Raw genomic sequence first — 15265 nt, 5'->3', positions numbered from 1 at the left:
GCTAGTTCATCAGGTGCTCTGCTATGGCTGACTTCTCTGGCTGAAGTAGTCTGCAGTGCCTTTCATGTTCCTTGATGCGTGTCTGGGCAATGCTGCGTTTGGTGGTCCCTACGTAGACTTGTCCACAGCTGCATGGTATATGGTAGACTCCTGCAGAAGTGAGAGGATCCCTCTTGTCCTTTGCTGAACGTAGCATTTGTTGGATTTTCTTGGTGGGTCTGTAGATTGTTTGTATGTTGTGTTTCCTCATCAGCTTCCCTATGCGGTCAGTGGTTCCCTTGATGTATGGCAGGAACACTTTTCCTCTGGGTGGATCTTCATCTTGACTCTCGTGGCTTGTTCTTGGTCTTGCAGCTCTTCTGATGCCTCAGGTGGAGTCTCCATTGGCCTGGAGAGCCCAGTTGATAATTTTTTGAGTGATGGTCACTCCTTGTGTTGCGAGACGTTTTGTTGCCAAATTTGGTGTGATTTTGTGCATTGGTTCTTTTGCTTTTAAGGTACTCATTATACACAGAGCATTTATATATAGAGAGATTATTGGCATAGTGCAATATCAGTTTTAAATGTTGCTATATTGTACTATACCAATTATATTGTAATATTATGAGTAATATGACATGTAATATAAATATATAAGTATAATATCATACAGACAGATAGACAGTCAGACTAGATAGATTAATAGATAGATAGATTAAATAGATGGAGAGAGAGAGAGAGAGAGAGAGAGAGAGAGATGCCCCCATGGTCTCCCCTGCCTGCCTTCCTTCCTCTCCTGGCAACCTGCTGGAGCTCCAAACCCGGTTGGTTTCGTGGCGCGTGGGTGTCTTCCAGGGGCGAAGGCGCCTCCCTGTGCCCGGCCCCTCCCTGCGCTTTGTTGGCCAAGGTGGGAAGCGTGGGCTCGGGCTCCCCACGCCAGAAACGCCCCTCCCACGTCCTCGGGCCGGGAAGGCAAGCGGGTCTCCCTTGGGAAGGAAAGAAGGGAGGAGGAGGAGGCAGGGAGGGGGTCGGATCCCCCACCTGCGTCGCAGGCAAGCCCAGCTCCCTCCATCTGCTGCAACCGGAGGAGAGTTTTTGCGGATGCCACGCACGCCAGGAGGCTGAGAGAGAGAGAGAGAGAGAGACCCCACCCAGCCCTTCCTTCGTGCCTTGACTTGATCTCCAGGAGAAGGAAGAGGACGCCTTTCCTTCCTTCCCTCCTTCCTTCCAACCTGTGCCCCCCCCCCCCCCTTCTTCTCCTTGCAATGGCTCTGACCCGGCTGGAGGAACGCCTCTAACCCGCGTCCACACCCGGAGGAGGAGGATGCTCTGCCTAGGAAGAGGAGGAGGAGGAGAAGAAGAGGAAGAAGGGAAGACCCCCGGCTGGAGCCTGGCTTCCTGGTGGTAGTTCCAGACCCCGAGACCGTGGGACTTTCGGCAGGATGGGGGCCAAGCCGGAGGAGGCATCGGGTCTGTATTCTTCTCAATGGGGAGGCGTTGGGGGGAGGTCCGGATGCAACAGGGTGCCCTGACCTTGGCCTGGATGTGGTGGCCCCAGGGTGGTTGCCAGGCTGACTCTCTTACCATGCAGCAGGTGAGCTCCAGCCACTACCAAGCAAGGCTTCCTTTGTCTTTCCTGAATCTGTAAACTGGGGGAAGATGGAGGGACTGGGAGACTGGGTTCTGCTCAGAGGGCCCCAACCTAACATGGAAGGAAGCCCTATTGATGCCATCCCACCTCCTTGGAAGGATGCCCCCTTGAAACCCAATCAAGCCCAGTCCTTGCCCCTTTGGCTTTCCTGAATGAATCAACTGGTATCACCAAACTGGGGGAGGTTGGAGGGACTGGGTGACCAGGTCCCTCATTGCTCTGGGCTTGAAGAACAATGGGGTCCCCAACACAACTTGGAAGGAAGCCCCATTGGTGCCATCCCACCTCCTTGGAAGGACGCCCCCTTGAAACCAAATCAAGCACAGTGCTTGCCCCTCTTCTTTTCCTGAATGAATCAGCTGGTATCACCAAACTGGGGGAAGCTGGAGGGACTGGGTGACCAGGTCCCTCATTGCTCTGTGCTTGAGGAACAATGGGGTCCCCAACCCAACTTGGAAGGAAGCCCCATTGGTACCATCCTACCTCCTTGGAAGGACGCCTCCTTGAAACCAAATCAATTCCAGTCCTTGTCTCTTTTCCTCCTCTAAATCAATAACTGGTATCACCAAACTGGGGGAAGTTGGAGGGACTGGGAGAACAGGTTGAAGGAACAATGTGGTCCCCAACCCTTCTTGGAAAGAGGCCCCATAGATACAGTCCCATCCACTTGGTAGAAAGACTCCTTGATACCAAATCAAACCCAATCCTTGCCCCTCTTCCTTTCCTGAATGAATCAACTGGTATCACCAAACTGGGGGAAGCTGGAGGGACTGGGCGACCAGGTCCCTCATTGCTCTGTGCTTGAGGAACAATGGGGTCCCCAACCCAACTTGGAAGGAAGCCCCATTGGTGCCATCCTACCCTCTTGGAAGGACACCTCCTTGAAACCAAATCAGTCCCAGTCCTTGTCTCTTTTCCTTCTCTAAATCAATAACTGGTGTCTCCAAACCAGGGGAGGTTGGGGGGACTGGGAGAACATGTTGAAGGAACAATATGGTTCTCGACCCTTCTTGGGAAAAGGCCCCATAGATACAGTCCCATCCACTTGGAAGGAAGATGCCTTGAAACCAAATCAAACCCAATTCTTGCCCCTCTTCTTTTCCTGGTATCACCAAACTGGGGGAGGTTGGAGAAACTGGGAGACCATGTTGAAGGAACAATATGGTTCCCAACCCTTCTTGGAAAGAGACCCCATAGATACAGTCCCATCCACTTGGAATTAAGACCCCCCCCCCTGAAACCAAATCAACCCCAATCCTTGCCCCTCTTCCTTTCCTGAACGAATCAACTGGTATCTCCAAATTGGGGGAGGTCGGACAGAGTGGGAGATCAGGTTGGAAGAATAACATGGTTCCAGCCTTTCTTGGAAGGAGGCCCCATAGATACAGTTCCACCCACTTGAAAGGAAGACCCTTGAAACCAAATCAGTCTCAGTCCTTCCCCCTTTTCCTTCCCCAGATCAATAACTGGTGTCTCCAAACTGGGGGAGGCTGGAAGGATTGGGCAATCAGGTCCCTCAATTTTCTGTGCTTGAGGAACAATGAGGTCCCCAACCCAACTTGGAAGGAAGCCCCATTGGTGCCATCCCACCTCCTTGGAAGGACATCTCCTTGAAACCAAATCAATCCCAGTCCTTGCCCCTTTTGCTTTCCTGAATGAATCAACTGGTATCACCAAACTGGGGGAGGTTGGAGGAACTGGGAGATCAGGTTGGAGGAGCACTATGGTCCTAACCCTACTTGGAAGGAGGCCCCATAGATACAGTTCCATCCACTTGGAAGGAAGACCCCTTGAAACCAAATCAAGGCCAGTCTTTGCCCCCTTTCTTTCCCCAAATAAAGAACTGGTGTCTCCAAACTGGGAGAGCCTGAAGGGACTGGTCCCTCATTGCTCTGTACTTGATGAACAATGGGGTCCCAACCCTACTTAGAAGGAGGCCCCATAGATCCAATCCCACCCGCTTGAAAGGAAGACCATTGAAACCAAATCAATCCCAGTTCTTCCCCTTTTCTTTCCCCAAATCAATAACTGGTGTCTCCAAACTGGGGGAGGTTGGAAGGACTGGGAGACCAGGTTGAAGGAACTATATGATCCCCAATGATACTTGGAAGGAGGCCCCATAGATAAAGCCCCACTCGCTTGGAAGGAAGCCCCTTTGATGCCAATTCAATTCCAGTATTTGCCCATTTTTCTTTCCAAAACTAATCACTGGTGTCTCCAAACTGGGGGAGACTGGAAGGACTGGAAGAATGGGTTCAACTCTGCTCTGCATTTATGAAATAATATGGTCCTCAGCCCTACTTGAAAGGAAGCTCCATTGATACCTATTTACTTGAAAAGTACCTTGAAGGCAAATCAATTCCAGCCCTTGTCTGCCTTTCTTTTTTTTTTTTCTGAACCTGTCTCCAAACTGGGGGAGGATGGAGGAACTGGGAGATTGGGTTCAATGCTTCTCTGTGCTTGGGAAGCAATTATCCCCAGTACTTGGTTGGCTTCAATGGAGCTTCCTTCCAAGGAGGTGTGAGGATGGAAGATTTTATGATGGAGTAGCATATTCTCAAAAGGCTACAACAATTTGTTTGGAATGCCTCCTACATTTATTATATGCCTCCCAGCATCTTGGTTGTGTCCTAGTGAACCTGTCCTTGTGCGTGGGCAGCCTGTTATCACAACAGTGGGCACAAACTGATGTAGGAGGCATTCAAAACAAACCAATTGTTGAGTCCCACCGGCATCGAGGAGGTGCTCCTCCATCATACAAGCTGTCACCGTCACAGCGACACACAAGGATGCTTGCAGGTTCACTAGGCTGTAACCAAAATAGTAGGCGTTGGCACACTGCACTCCCCAAGCCCACTAGTAGAGATACTGTACCAGATAAATATCTATTTTTGGCATTCTGCACTAGCTGCAAATCGAGAGAGAGGGAGAGGCGTCCTTCAGTAGCCATATGTCTGCATGGTCAGGCTTCTGTGATTCACCTTCCCTGGCTACAATGCAACTTGCTCTTGCTTGAAAGAAACCAGGTGATATATTTGTAAATTGCCTTTTTATATGTGTTGTACACTGCCATGAGTCGCCCTAAAGGGCTGAGAATGGCGGTTAACAAATGCATCAAATAAATAAATAAATATAGAAAGGAAAGGCAGAAGCCCCCAATACTTTTAGGGGTAACTTGAAGGCCACATTTTCAAGATGGCTGCCTGCACCCTCATCCACAATATTGTAGTACTCTATCAATGTTAGCTCTTGAGTCCTTGTCAGACAAACAGTGTCTTCCCTTGGGTTGATGTGAGTTTTCTGGGCTGTATGACCATGTTCTAGAAGCATTCTCTCCTGACGTTTCACCCACATCTATGGCAGGCATCCTCCGAGGTTGCGAGGCTGTGTGCCTGGGGGAATCCTTTGTTGGGAGGTGTTAGCTGGCCTTGGTTGTTTCCTGTCTGTAATTCCCCTGTTTTCTAGTGTTCTTTATTTACTGTCCTGATTTTAGAATTTTTAAAAAAATACTGGTAGCCAGATTTTGTTCATCTTCATGGTTTTCTCCTTTGTGTTGAAATTGCCCACATGCTAAAATCAGGGCAGCAAATAAAAAGAAAACACTCAGAAAACCGGGGAATTCCAGACAAGAAGCAATCAGAGCCAGCTAACACCTCCCAACAAGCTGGAATGTGTCCAGAGGAGGGCGACTAAAATGATCAAGGGTCTGGAGAACAAGCCCTATGAGGAGTGGCTTAAGGAGCTGGGCATGTTTAGCCTGAAGAAGAGAAGGCTGACAGGAGATATGATAGCCATGTATAAATATGTGAGAGGAAGTCACAGGGAGGAGGGAGCAAGCTTGTTTTCCGCTTCCTTGCAGATTAGGACGCGGAACAATGGCTTCAAACTACAAGAGAGGAGATTCCGTCTGAACATGAGGGAGAACTTCCTGATTGTGAGAGCCGTTCAGCAGTGGAACTCTCTGCCCCGGAGTGTGGTGGAGGCTTCTTCTTTGGAAGCTTTTAAACGGAGTCTGGATGGCCATCTGTCAGGGGTGATTTGAATTCAATATTCCTGCTTCTTGGCAGAATGGGGTTGGACTGGATGGCCCATGAGGTCTCTTCCAACTTTTTGATTCTATGATTCCCCCAGGCAGGAAGTAGTCAGGCTTTAGAGCTGCAAGGCCATTAAATGCTAATCAAGGTGGCCAATTGCAACATTCACCCCTGCCTCAAACAGACAAGAGTTTTTTCTCCCACTGGACATTCCATAGCTATATAAATCCCACTTGCCTATTTTCCAACAGACCTCACAACCTCTAAGGATGCCTGTCATAGATGTGGGTGAAACGTCAGGAGAGAATGCTTCTGGAACATGGCCATATAGTCCGGAAAACTCACAGCAACCCAGTGATTCCGGCCATGAAAGCCTTTGCGATGTCTTCCCTTAACAGCGTATTTTCCTGTAATAATTCCACAGTTGTTACTCATCCATCTTTCCTTCAGGTAGCATTTTCATTGCAAAGCTATTGCAATTTCCTTCAGCACAGAACCCATTGGAGAAGCTCAGTTTAACCTTCGTGAGGTTGTCAGTAGCAACTGGTGACTGCAGTAAGAAATACAGTCATGTGAGCGCCAGGTTAACTAGTGGGTGAATTAACCAAGTTAACTAACACTAGAATAATAGCTTGCCATATTCTACAACAACTGCTGCACATTTATGTATGGCAAATTCTACAGATTTATTCGGAAGTCATCTCTATCATTCCCAAAGGGGCTTTCTTCCAAGTAAGGTGTAATTCTGGAGGGTTTGGCATATATTTTTTTCTTCCTTCAGCACACAAAATATATTTATTTCTTTATTTACTCTGTTTGTTTACCACCTATCTCAGTCCATAGGCGACTCAAGGCGGTTGACAGGGCAAAATTCAATGCTTACAATGCCATAAATACAATTAAAACATAACATATAATAAAAACTGAACAAATCAATAAAATATAAATTCATAGTGTCTCCTTGTTAAAAACTTTGTCCGGACTCATTGTCATCGTTCCATTTTCCTATGCCAGTTACTCTGCATTTGCAAATGCTCGTTCAAAAAGCCACATCTTGACTTTTTTCCCGAATGTTAAAAGGGAGGTGGCTAATCTAATATCTTTAGAGAGGGTGTTCCACGGCTGAGGGGCCACCACCAAGAAGGCCCTCATCTCTGTCAAACGTACTTGTGACGAAGGCAGTAACGAGAGCAGGGCCTCCCCAGATGATCTTAAGGTCCTAGATGGTTCATAAGGGGAGATGTGTTTGGACATGTAAGTTGGGCCAGAACCATTTAGGGCTTTATAGGCTAAAGCCAGCACTTTGAATTGTGCCCAGTAGCAAACTGGCAGCTAGTGGAACTGGCACAACAGAGGAGTTGCACGCTCCCTGAGCGCTGCTCCTGTTAGCAATCTGGCTGCCATTTGTTGGCCTATTTGAAGCTTCCAGACAGTCTTCAAAGGCAGCCCCACATAGAGCGCATTGCAGTAGTCTATACGAGATGTATGCAAGTTTCCTTTAAAATCTAGATTAGGCTATCACTGGAGCAAGGTTTTGTTGCACCTACATGTTGGCAACCTTATTCTAGAGTTGTTTGGGCATGATTTATTCAGAGGAGGTTTTCCATTGTCTTCCTCTTAGAGTCCATCAACACTGTAAAATTAATACAGTTTGAAAGCCATGGCTCAATGCTATGGGATCATGGGAGTTGTAGTTTTACAGGTTCTTTATCCTTCTCCGCCCAAAAGCATTGATGCCCCACCAAGCTATAAATCTCATGATTTCTTTTGAGCCCATTAGTTCTATAGTGCGGATTTATTTATTTCTTTATTTGCAACATTTAGATCCCGCCCTTCTCACCCTGAAGGGGACTCAGAGCGGCTTACAAGTTATACGTACATACAATATATTATTTTATTAGCATAGCACAATATTATTATATATTAATATAACACTGTACTGCATTATTATTAGTAACATTACATGTAATATAAAATACATAATTATTATATTGTATTATTAGTATTATATTGTATTACAATATTATGATCAATATTATATGTACATGCAATATATAATTATTAGCATAGCACAATATTACTATTATATATTAATATAATTGTACTATCCCGCTTAACTGCATTATTATTAGTAATATTGCATGTAATATAAAATATATACTTATTATATTGGATTATTAATATTATATTTATTACAATATTATGATCAATATTATATGTACATGCAATATATAATTATTAGCATAGCACAATATTACTATTATATATTACTATATTGTACTATACCACTTAACTGCATTATTATGAGTAATATTGCATGTAATATAAAATATAAAATATAATATATTGTATTATTAGTATTATATTGTATTACAATATTATGATCAATATTATATGTACATACAATATATAATTACTAGCATAGCACATACTATTATTAGTACTATATTGTATTACAATATTATGATCAATATTATATGTACATGCAATATATAATTATTAGTATAGCACAATATTACTATTATATATTAATATATTGTACTACACACTTAACTGCATTATTATTAGTAATATTGCATGTAAAATATATACTTATTAGTATTATTAGTATTATATTGTATTATTGTATTACAATATTATATATATACTTATTAGTATTATTAGTATTATATTGTATTATTGTATTACAATATTATATATATACTTATTAGTATTATTAGTATTATATTGTATTACAATATTATGATCAACATTATATGTACATACAATATATAATTATTAGTATAGCACAATATTCTATTATATATTAATATAATTGTACTATACCACTTAACTGCATCATTATTAGTAATATTGCATGTAATATGGAATATATACTTGTTATATTGTATTATTAGTATTATATTGCATTACAATATGATCAACATTATATGTACAAATATATAATTATTAGCATAGCACAATATTAGTATTATATATTACTATATTGTACTATACTACTATACTGCAATAGTATTAGTAATATTATATGTAATAAATAATATACAATTATTCTATTGTATTATTACCATTATATTGTATTACATTATATTATTATCAATTTAATATGTATTATATTATTAGCACAGCACAATATTCGCATTATATATTACTATATTGTTGCAGTCATGCCGGCCACATGAGCTTGGAGGTGTCTACGGACAATGCCGGCTCTCTGGCTTAGAATTGAAGATGAGCGCCACCCGCCAGAGTTGGACACAACTAGACTTAATGTCAACGAGGAAACCTGTTGTGTCAATGGATGTGCTTTGCTTGAGAGTATTAACTTGCCCAAGAGCATCCAGTGAGTTTCCATGGCCAAAGCCTCATCTACACTGCAATGTAAAAAAGTTTTGACCATAGAACTGGAATAAAATGCCTGGAGTCGTTAACTTCCTATAATAATAATAATAATAATAATAATAATAATAATAATAATAATAATAATTTATTTATACCCTGCTACCATCTCCCCAAGGGCTTACATGAGGCCGAGCCCAAAATACAACAATACAAGCAATAACAATAAACAATACAGGCAATTAAAAAAAACAAAACAGTAAAACAATAACATAAACATTATCAAATAAGACAACACACTTTAAAATCTATGGGTAGGCCAAATGTAATTAAAATTAAAAAATAATGCTGAACATGGGCGAAAAGAGTGATGGGGCGGTTTGTGGAAACATACAAGCAGACTTAAAACAATATCAAGTGCATTGGAGGACAAAGTGCTATGGGAACATTATTCTGGGAAGGCACACTGGAACAACCACGTCTTCAAGCTCCTCTTAAAGACTGCCAAAGTTGGGGCATGCCTGATGTCCTTAGGAAGAGAGTTCCAGAGTCGAGGGGCCACCACCGAAAAGGCCCTCTCTCTCGTCCCCACCAATCGCGCTTGTGATACAGGTGAGAGCTCGAGCAGGGCCTCTCCAGATGATTGAAGAGATCGTGTGGGTTCATATGCAGAGATGCGGTCACGCAGGTAGGCGGGTCCCAAACCGTTCAGGGCTTTGTAGGTGAGAACCTGCACCTTGAATTGGGTCTGGAAAATGAATGGCAGCCAGTGGAGCTCCTTAAACAGGAGGGTTGACCGCTCCCTGTAAGGAGCACCAGTTAACAACTTGGCAGCTGCCCGTTGAACCAATTGAAATTTCTGGGCTGTTTTCAAGGGCAGCCCCATGTAGAGTGCATTACAGTAACCCAGTCTAGAGGTGACTAAGATATGGACCACCCTGGCCAGATCCGCCTTCACGAGGTAAGGTTGGAGTTGGCGCATGAGTCTTAATTGTTATTAAAAACTATTAAAACTAATACAATATTAATCTATTAAAACTAATACAATATCCCCTGTCTTCACATCTGTTTTCATTTTGCTATGATGTCTTTCTTTCTGCTTTAGGATGCAAGTCACGTCCTAGTGACAACCGAATACTTTCAGAGGGGAAACCGAATCTATTTTAGTACCTTCTGATGTCATCTCTCTTTTTTTCTTTTTGTCTCTCCAGCTGTTCAAACTTCAGGAAAGCCTGGAAGTGTGCCTTACATGAATGCAGGTAGTATTATGTAATACGTATTTATTAATAGTCTTGTGTTTCATCTCTCTGTTTTAACCATGCTGTACCCCATCTGAACCAATGAGCTGCTGAACTTGCTGGCTGAAAGGGCAGCAGTTCAAATCCAGGGAGCAGGGTGAGCTCCCGCTGTTAGCCCCAGCTTCCGCCAACCTAGCAGTTCAAAAACATGCAAATGTGAATAGGTCAATAAGAGAGCTCCTTGCAGTCATGCCGACCACATGACTTTGGAGGTGTCTACGGACAACGCCGGCTCTTCGGCTTAGAAATGGAGATGAGCACCACCACCCCAGAGTGGGACTCGACATAATGTCAAGAGGAAACCTTTACCTTTACTTTAGTATGAAGTATGCTGAACTAAAAGAAAACATTATTTTATACTTCTCGCCCTTGATGAGAATCCAGTGGCCATTGTTAGATCCAGTGAGTGTTTTAACTTCCTTTTGCTCCAGTGGCCACTTGGGCAGGAGTTTAGCCAAGCCCTGGAAAGAATGGGTTGAGAAACTGACACCTATAATTCCATACTTTGCCACCAAAGTATGGACCCAAACCCAACAGGTCTTAAGAAGGCTGCCATGGTTTAAGATAGCAATTTTCAGTTTTATAGAATCATAGAATCATAGAGTTGGAAGAGACCTCATGGGCCATCCAGTCCAACCCCATCCTGCCAAGAAGCAGGAATATTGCATTCAAAGCACCCCTGACAGATGGCCATCCAGCCTCTGTTTAAAAGCCTCCAAAGAAGGAGCCTCCACCACACTCCTGGGCAGAGAGTTCCACTGCTGAATGGCTCTCACAGTCAGGAAGTTCCTCCTAATGTTCAGATGGAATCTTCTTTCTTGTTGTTTGAAGCCATTGTTCTGCATCCTAGTCTCCAGGGAAGCAGAAAACAAGCTTGCTCCCTCCTCCCTATGACTTCCTCTCACATATTTATACATGGCTATCATGTCTCCTCTCAGCCTTCTCTTCTTCAGGCTAAACATGCCCAGCTCTTTCAGCTGCTCCTCATAGGGCTTGTTCTCCAGACTCTTGATCATTTTAGTTGTCCTCCTCCTTGCAGCTGGGTACTTCTGGATATAAGGAGTTAGCCATGGGACTGATTTTCGGGAGAAAATTATTCTGTCACGTTGCCAGAGCTCTGCCTTATGTAGGCAGAGATGAACTCAACTTTCAGTTTGTGTTAAACAATTTAATTAAAACAGCACTTATTTCCTGGCTGTTTTAATAGTCCATAATACAAAACAAAAACAGCAAACACTGTTGCAGGTTCAAGATAACTCCGTAGTCAAAAGGTCCAGTCCAGTGGTCAAACGCCAAGAGTTCAATAAATAAAGTTCAGGGATCAAGAGTCTATACCGTAGTCAAAAGCCAGTCCAAAGAGTAAAGGTTCCAGGATTCCAAAGGTTCAGGAGACAGGTCAGGACACCGAAAATCCACAAGCCTGGTGGGAAACCAGCAGCATCTACCACCAAGATAAAACAAATACTTTTCTCCTGAAGATCAATCCCAAGGCTAGCTCCTTATATCCAGAAGCACGCAGTTGCAACCCATCTCTTGCATACCTCCACCCTTAATTGCTTTCACCCAAGAACTCTTACTTACAGATTACTCAACCTTTTAGAACTAAGACTTAATATTAACCCTTCCATCACCAATCACCATCAACTGCAGAACATAATACATGACAGTGAGCATTCTTTGGCAGAGAAGGCTCAAGACCAGGCATGGGCAAACTTGGGCCCTCCAGGTGTTTTGGACTTCAACTCCCACAATTCCTAACAGCCTCAGGCTTCTTCCTTTTCCCCCTCAGCCACTTAAGGGCCTGAGGCTTTTATTTATTTATTATTTACTTTATTTATTTACTTTGCTTATATACCGCTGTATCTCAAGCCCGAAGGCGACTCACAGCGGTTCAGGAATTGTGGGAGTTGAAGTCCAAAACGCTTGGAGAGCTGAAGTTTGCCCATGTCTGCTCAAAGACTCCATGACTCCATAGCACTGAACCAAATCAGTTGAAGTTGATTTTATTCTACAGCAAAGATACACCCAAAGGTTTTCTTTGGTGTTCTAACATTTTGTTTTGAAAGAATTGCTCCACTGGCGCAAATTACTGGTGCAAATTACAAAGGGTCCAAATTTTTTGGCCAAATTATAAAGGGTCCACTTTTTGCTGCTGCGCATTACATTTGACAGCAAATACTTTTTTGGTTTCAGGGTTTTATTTATTTATTTTATTTATTTAGCAATTTTGTATACCGGTCTTCTCCCCTCTATCGGGGGACTCGGGCCGGTTTCCAACAATAAAATCACAAAACAATCATTAAAAACATCATATAACATATTCAATTTAAAACGTTATAAGAGCAAAATGCAATCACATAATAACAATGGTCAGTCGTCATAGTGAATTCGTTGCCCATCATTCATCGTCATCTATCCGATCACAGAAATATTGATTCACTCGTCAAAAGCCAAACCCCATAGCCAGGTTTTCACCCATTTTCTGAATGACAGAATGGAGGGGGCAGTTCTGATCTCCAGTGGGAGAGTTCCAGAGTTGAGGGGCCACCACCGAGAATTCCCTGTCCCTTGTCCCCACCAGACGTGCCTGAGAGACCGGTGGGACCGAGAGCAGGGCCCCTCCAGACGATCTTAACAACCTAGATGGTTCATAGGGGAGAATACGTTCTGACAGGTAAACTGGGCTGGAGTCGTTTAGGGCTTTATAGGTTAACACCAGCACTTTGAATTGTGCTCGGAAGCTAATTGGCAGCCAGTGGAACTGGCGCAACAGAGGAGTAGTATGCTCCCTGTACCCTGCTCGTGTTAGCATTCTGGCTGCCGCACGTTGACTAGTTGGAGCTTCTGGTTTTGAAACTAGAGGTACACGTTAGATTCAATGGCGCATTAAATTCAAGTAACTCTATATACTTAATAAAAGTGAAAATATGTATGTATGTGGCTGGAGTACCCACTTTCACAGACAGGCTCCAACTTCCACAGACAGCTTTAATCCACAGTACTGAAGAACCACCAAAAGCCCTCCTTCCAATGACATTTCAGGTTATAGCGAGCACCATAAACATGTAACCCAACCCCTGCCAATGTCCTCCCCAAACACCATACTGCCCAGCACCCAAGGAATACTTTCATTCAGAGACAATTTCCTCCTAGATTTTATGTGTTTCCTCCACCACAGACATCCCAGTGATTCTTACTATCTTCATTGGTGTGGAATTTGCATGATCCTGCCCACTGCCTCTCCCTTAACGCTTTCTTACTATTTTCAACTCTGCCTGCACAACAAACAGAGAAGAACTAATCAGCAACTAATATACTGGAGGAGTCTGGGGGATTGACTCCACATGATGGAAGTTGTAATTCACCCTGCATCAAGTCCCCCACTGTGACCCCCACTGACATTGGAACTGGACCACATTTGGCACACAGAATCCCCATGACCTAAGAAAAATATTGAAGAGGTTTTGGAGGAATTGATTTATAACCATTGTAATTAGTGGGATTTATAGTTCACCTGCAATCAAAGAGCACTCTAGACCCCACCAACAATTACACTGGACCCAACTTGGCATACAGAAACCCCATGACCAACTGAACGGACTGGAGGGATTTGACAGGACTGACCCTTAATGGTGGGAGTTGTAATTCATCCTGAAGCTGGAGAGCATACTGAACCCCACTGATGATGCATCTAAAGCAAATTTACCAAGCATGACAAACTTCAAGTATTGATGGAGTTTCAGGTGGTTTTTTCTTACATTATTATTATTATTATTATTATTATTATTATTATTATTTAAGTATTTATATTCCACCCTTCTCACCTGCACAGGGGACTCAGGGTGGATTATAATGCACATATACATTGCAAATATTCAATGACATTTAGACATGCAACATATATAGACAAAGGCACAGAGGTTAAGTATTTAACATTCCAACTTCATGAGGGTATGCTCAAATTCCAGCCACCGGGGGAGCTGTTGCTTCACCGTCCACTTGTGACACCAATGGAGTATTTCCTCATTCTTTTGCACACTGCTGGAGATTTTTATGGCATCATAAATTAGTTAAATTAGCCTCCCCACATACTTATTTTCCACCATAATTTGCAAATAAATTCATTAAAAATCAGACAATGTGATTTTTTGGATTTGTTTTCTTATTTGTTTTCTCATGTGAGTTGTACTACACCTACAACTTGATGCATTTTGTAAAATAAAAAATGACATCTTCTAATAACCTGGTCAATGCTGGATACCCAAGTTAGTGTGGTAAGCCCACAAATAATAAAATCTGTGAAATTGGGATCCACAAATGTGGGGAACCAACTGCAACTCAAACCATATCCTAGCTAACTATTACAGGAGTGTTGTGTTGAGATGCAGATTTGTGTTTTTGTTGTGTCTTTGTATACTTGTCTTCTGTCTTTTGCTGTTGATATGGTCAGAGGACTAATCAGTTTAAAAAAATGTCTATCCTACTTTTGTTCCTAGGTGAAGAAGAAGAAACCCTGAAGTCTCAGCAGGATGTGAAGCCCAGCAATGAGCAGTAACTTCTGCAATAACGTGTCAGTGAGCATGAGTGTCAACGAGGTGTCCACCTTTCCCCTGACTCTGGAGCAAAAAACCGGCTTTGCCTTCGTAGGGATCCTGTGTGTCTTCTTAGGACTGCTGATCATAAGATGCTTCAAAATCCTATTAGACCCTTATAGCAGTATGCCATCGTCCACATGGGAGGATGAGGTCGAGGGGCTGGATAAGGGGACATTTGAGTACGCTCTCGCATGAAAAAAAAATCCCAGAAGAATACCCTGCCTTAATTTTGATGTTGTCCATTTTGGGGTGGGGAGGGAGGGGGTGGGGATTCCCCCGTCAGAAGGCATTTGTAACACACACCGATGTTTTGACGATATGGTGGTGGCATCTTTTTGTTAAATAAAGCTTTGTTGCAGATTCATACAA

The 15265-nt window shown here is 43.1% G+C and overlaps 1 protein-coding gene across 1 annotated transcript; it reads left to right on the top strand.

Annotated features, from left to right (window-relative positions):
• The first annotated feature begins 835 nt into the window (after window positions 1-835).
• On the top strand, window positions 836-15265 carry CTXN2 (cortexin 2). Its single transcript, XM_060755861.2, has 3 exons — window positions 836-1449; window positions 10215-10262; window positions 14798-15265. Exon 3 carries the CDS (start codon window positions 14846-14848, stop codon window positions 15089-15091), a length of 246 nt encoding a protein of 81 aa, XP_060611844.1. The 5' UTR covers window positions 836-1449; window positions 10215-10262; window positions 14798-14845; the 3' UTR covers window positions 15092-15265.

The sequence above is a fragment of the Anolis sagrei genome, chromosome 9, assembly GCF_037176765.1.
Source record: "Anolis sagrei isolate rAnoSag1 chromosome 9, rAnoSag1.mat, whole genome shotgun sequence".
Lineage (NCBI taxonomy): Eukaryota > Metazoa > Chordata > Lepidosauria > Squamata > Dactyloidae > Anolis > Anolis sagrei.
This window is presented reverse-complemented; position numbering and strand designations above follow the sequence as displayed.

What these genes read in the sequence shown, in the direction of transcription:
- CTXN2 (XM_060755861.2), top strand. Translation starts at nt 14,846, where the DNA reads ATGAGCAGTAACTTCTGCAATAACGTGTCAGTGAGCATGAGTGTCAAC.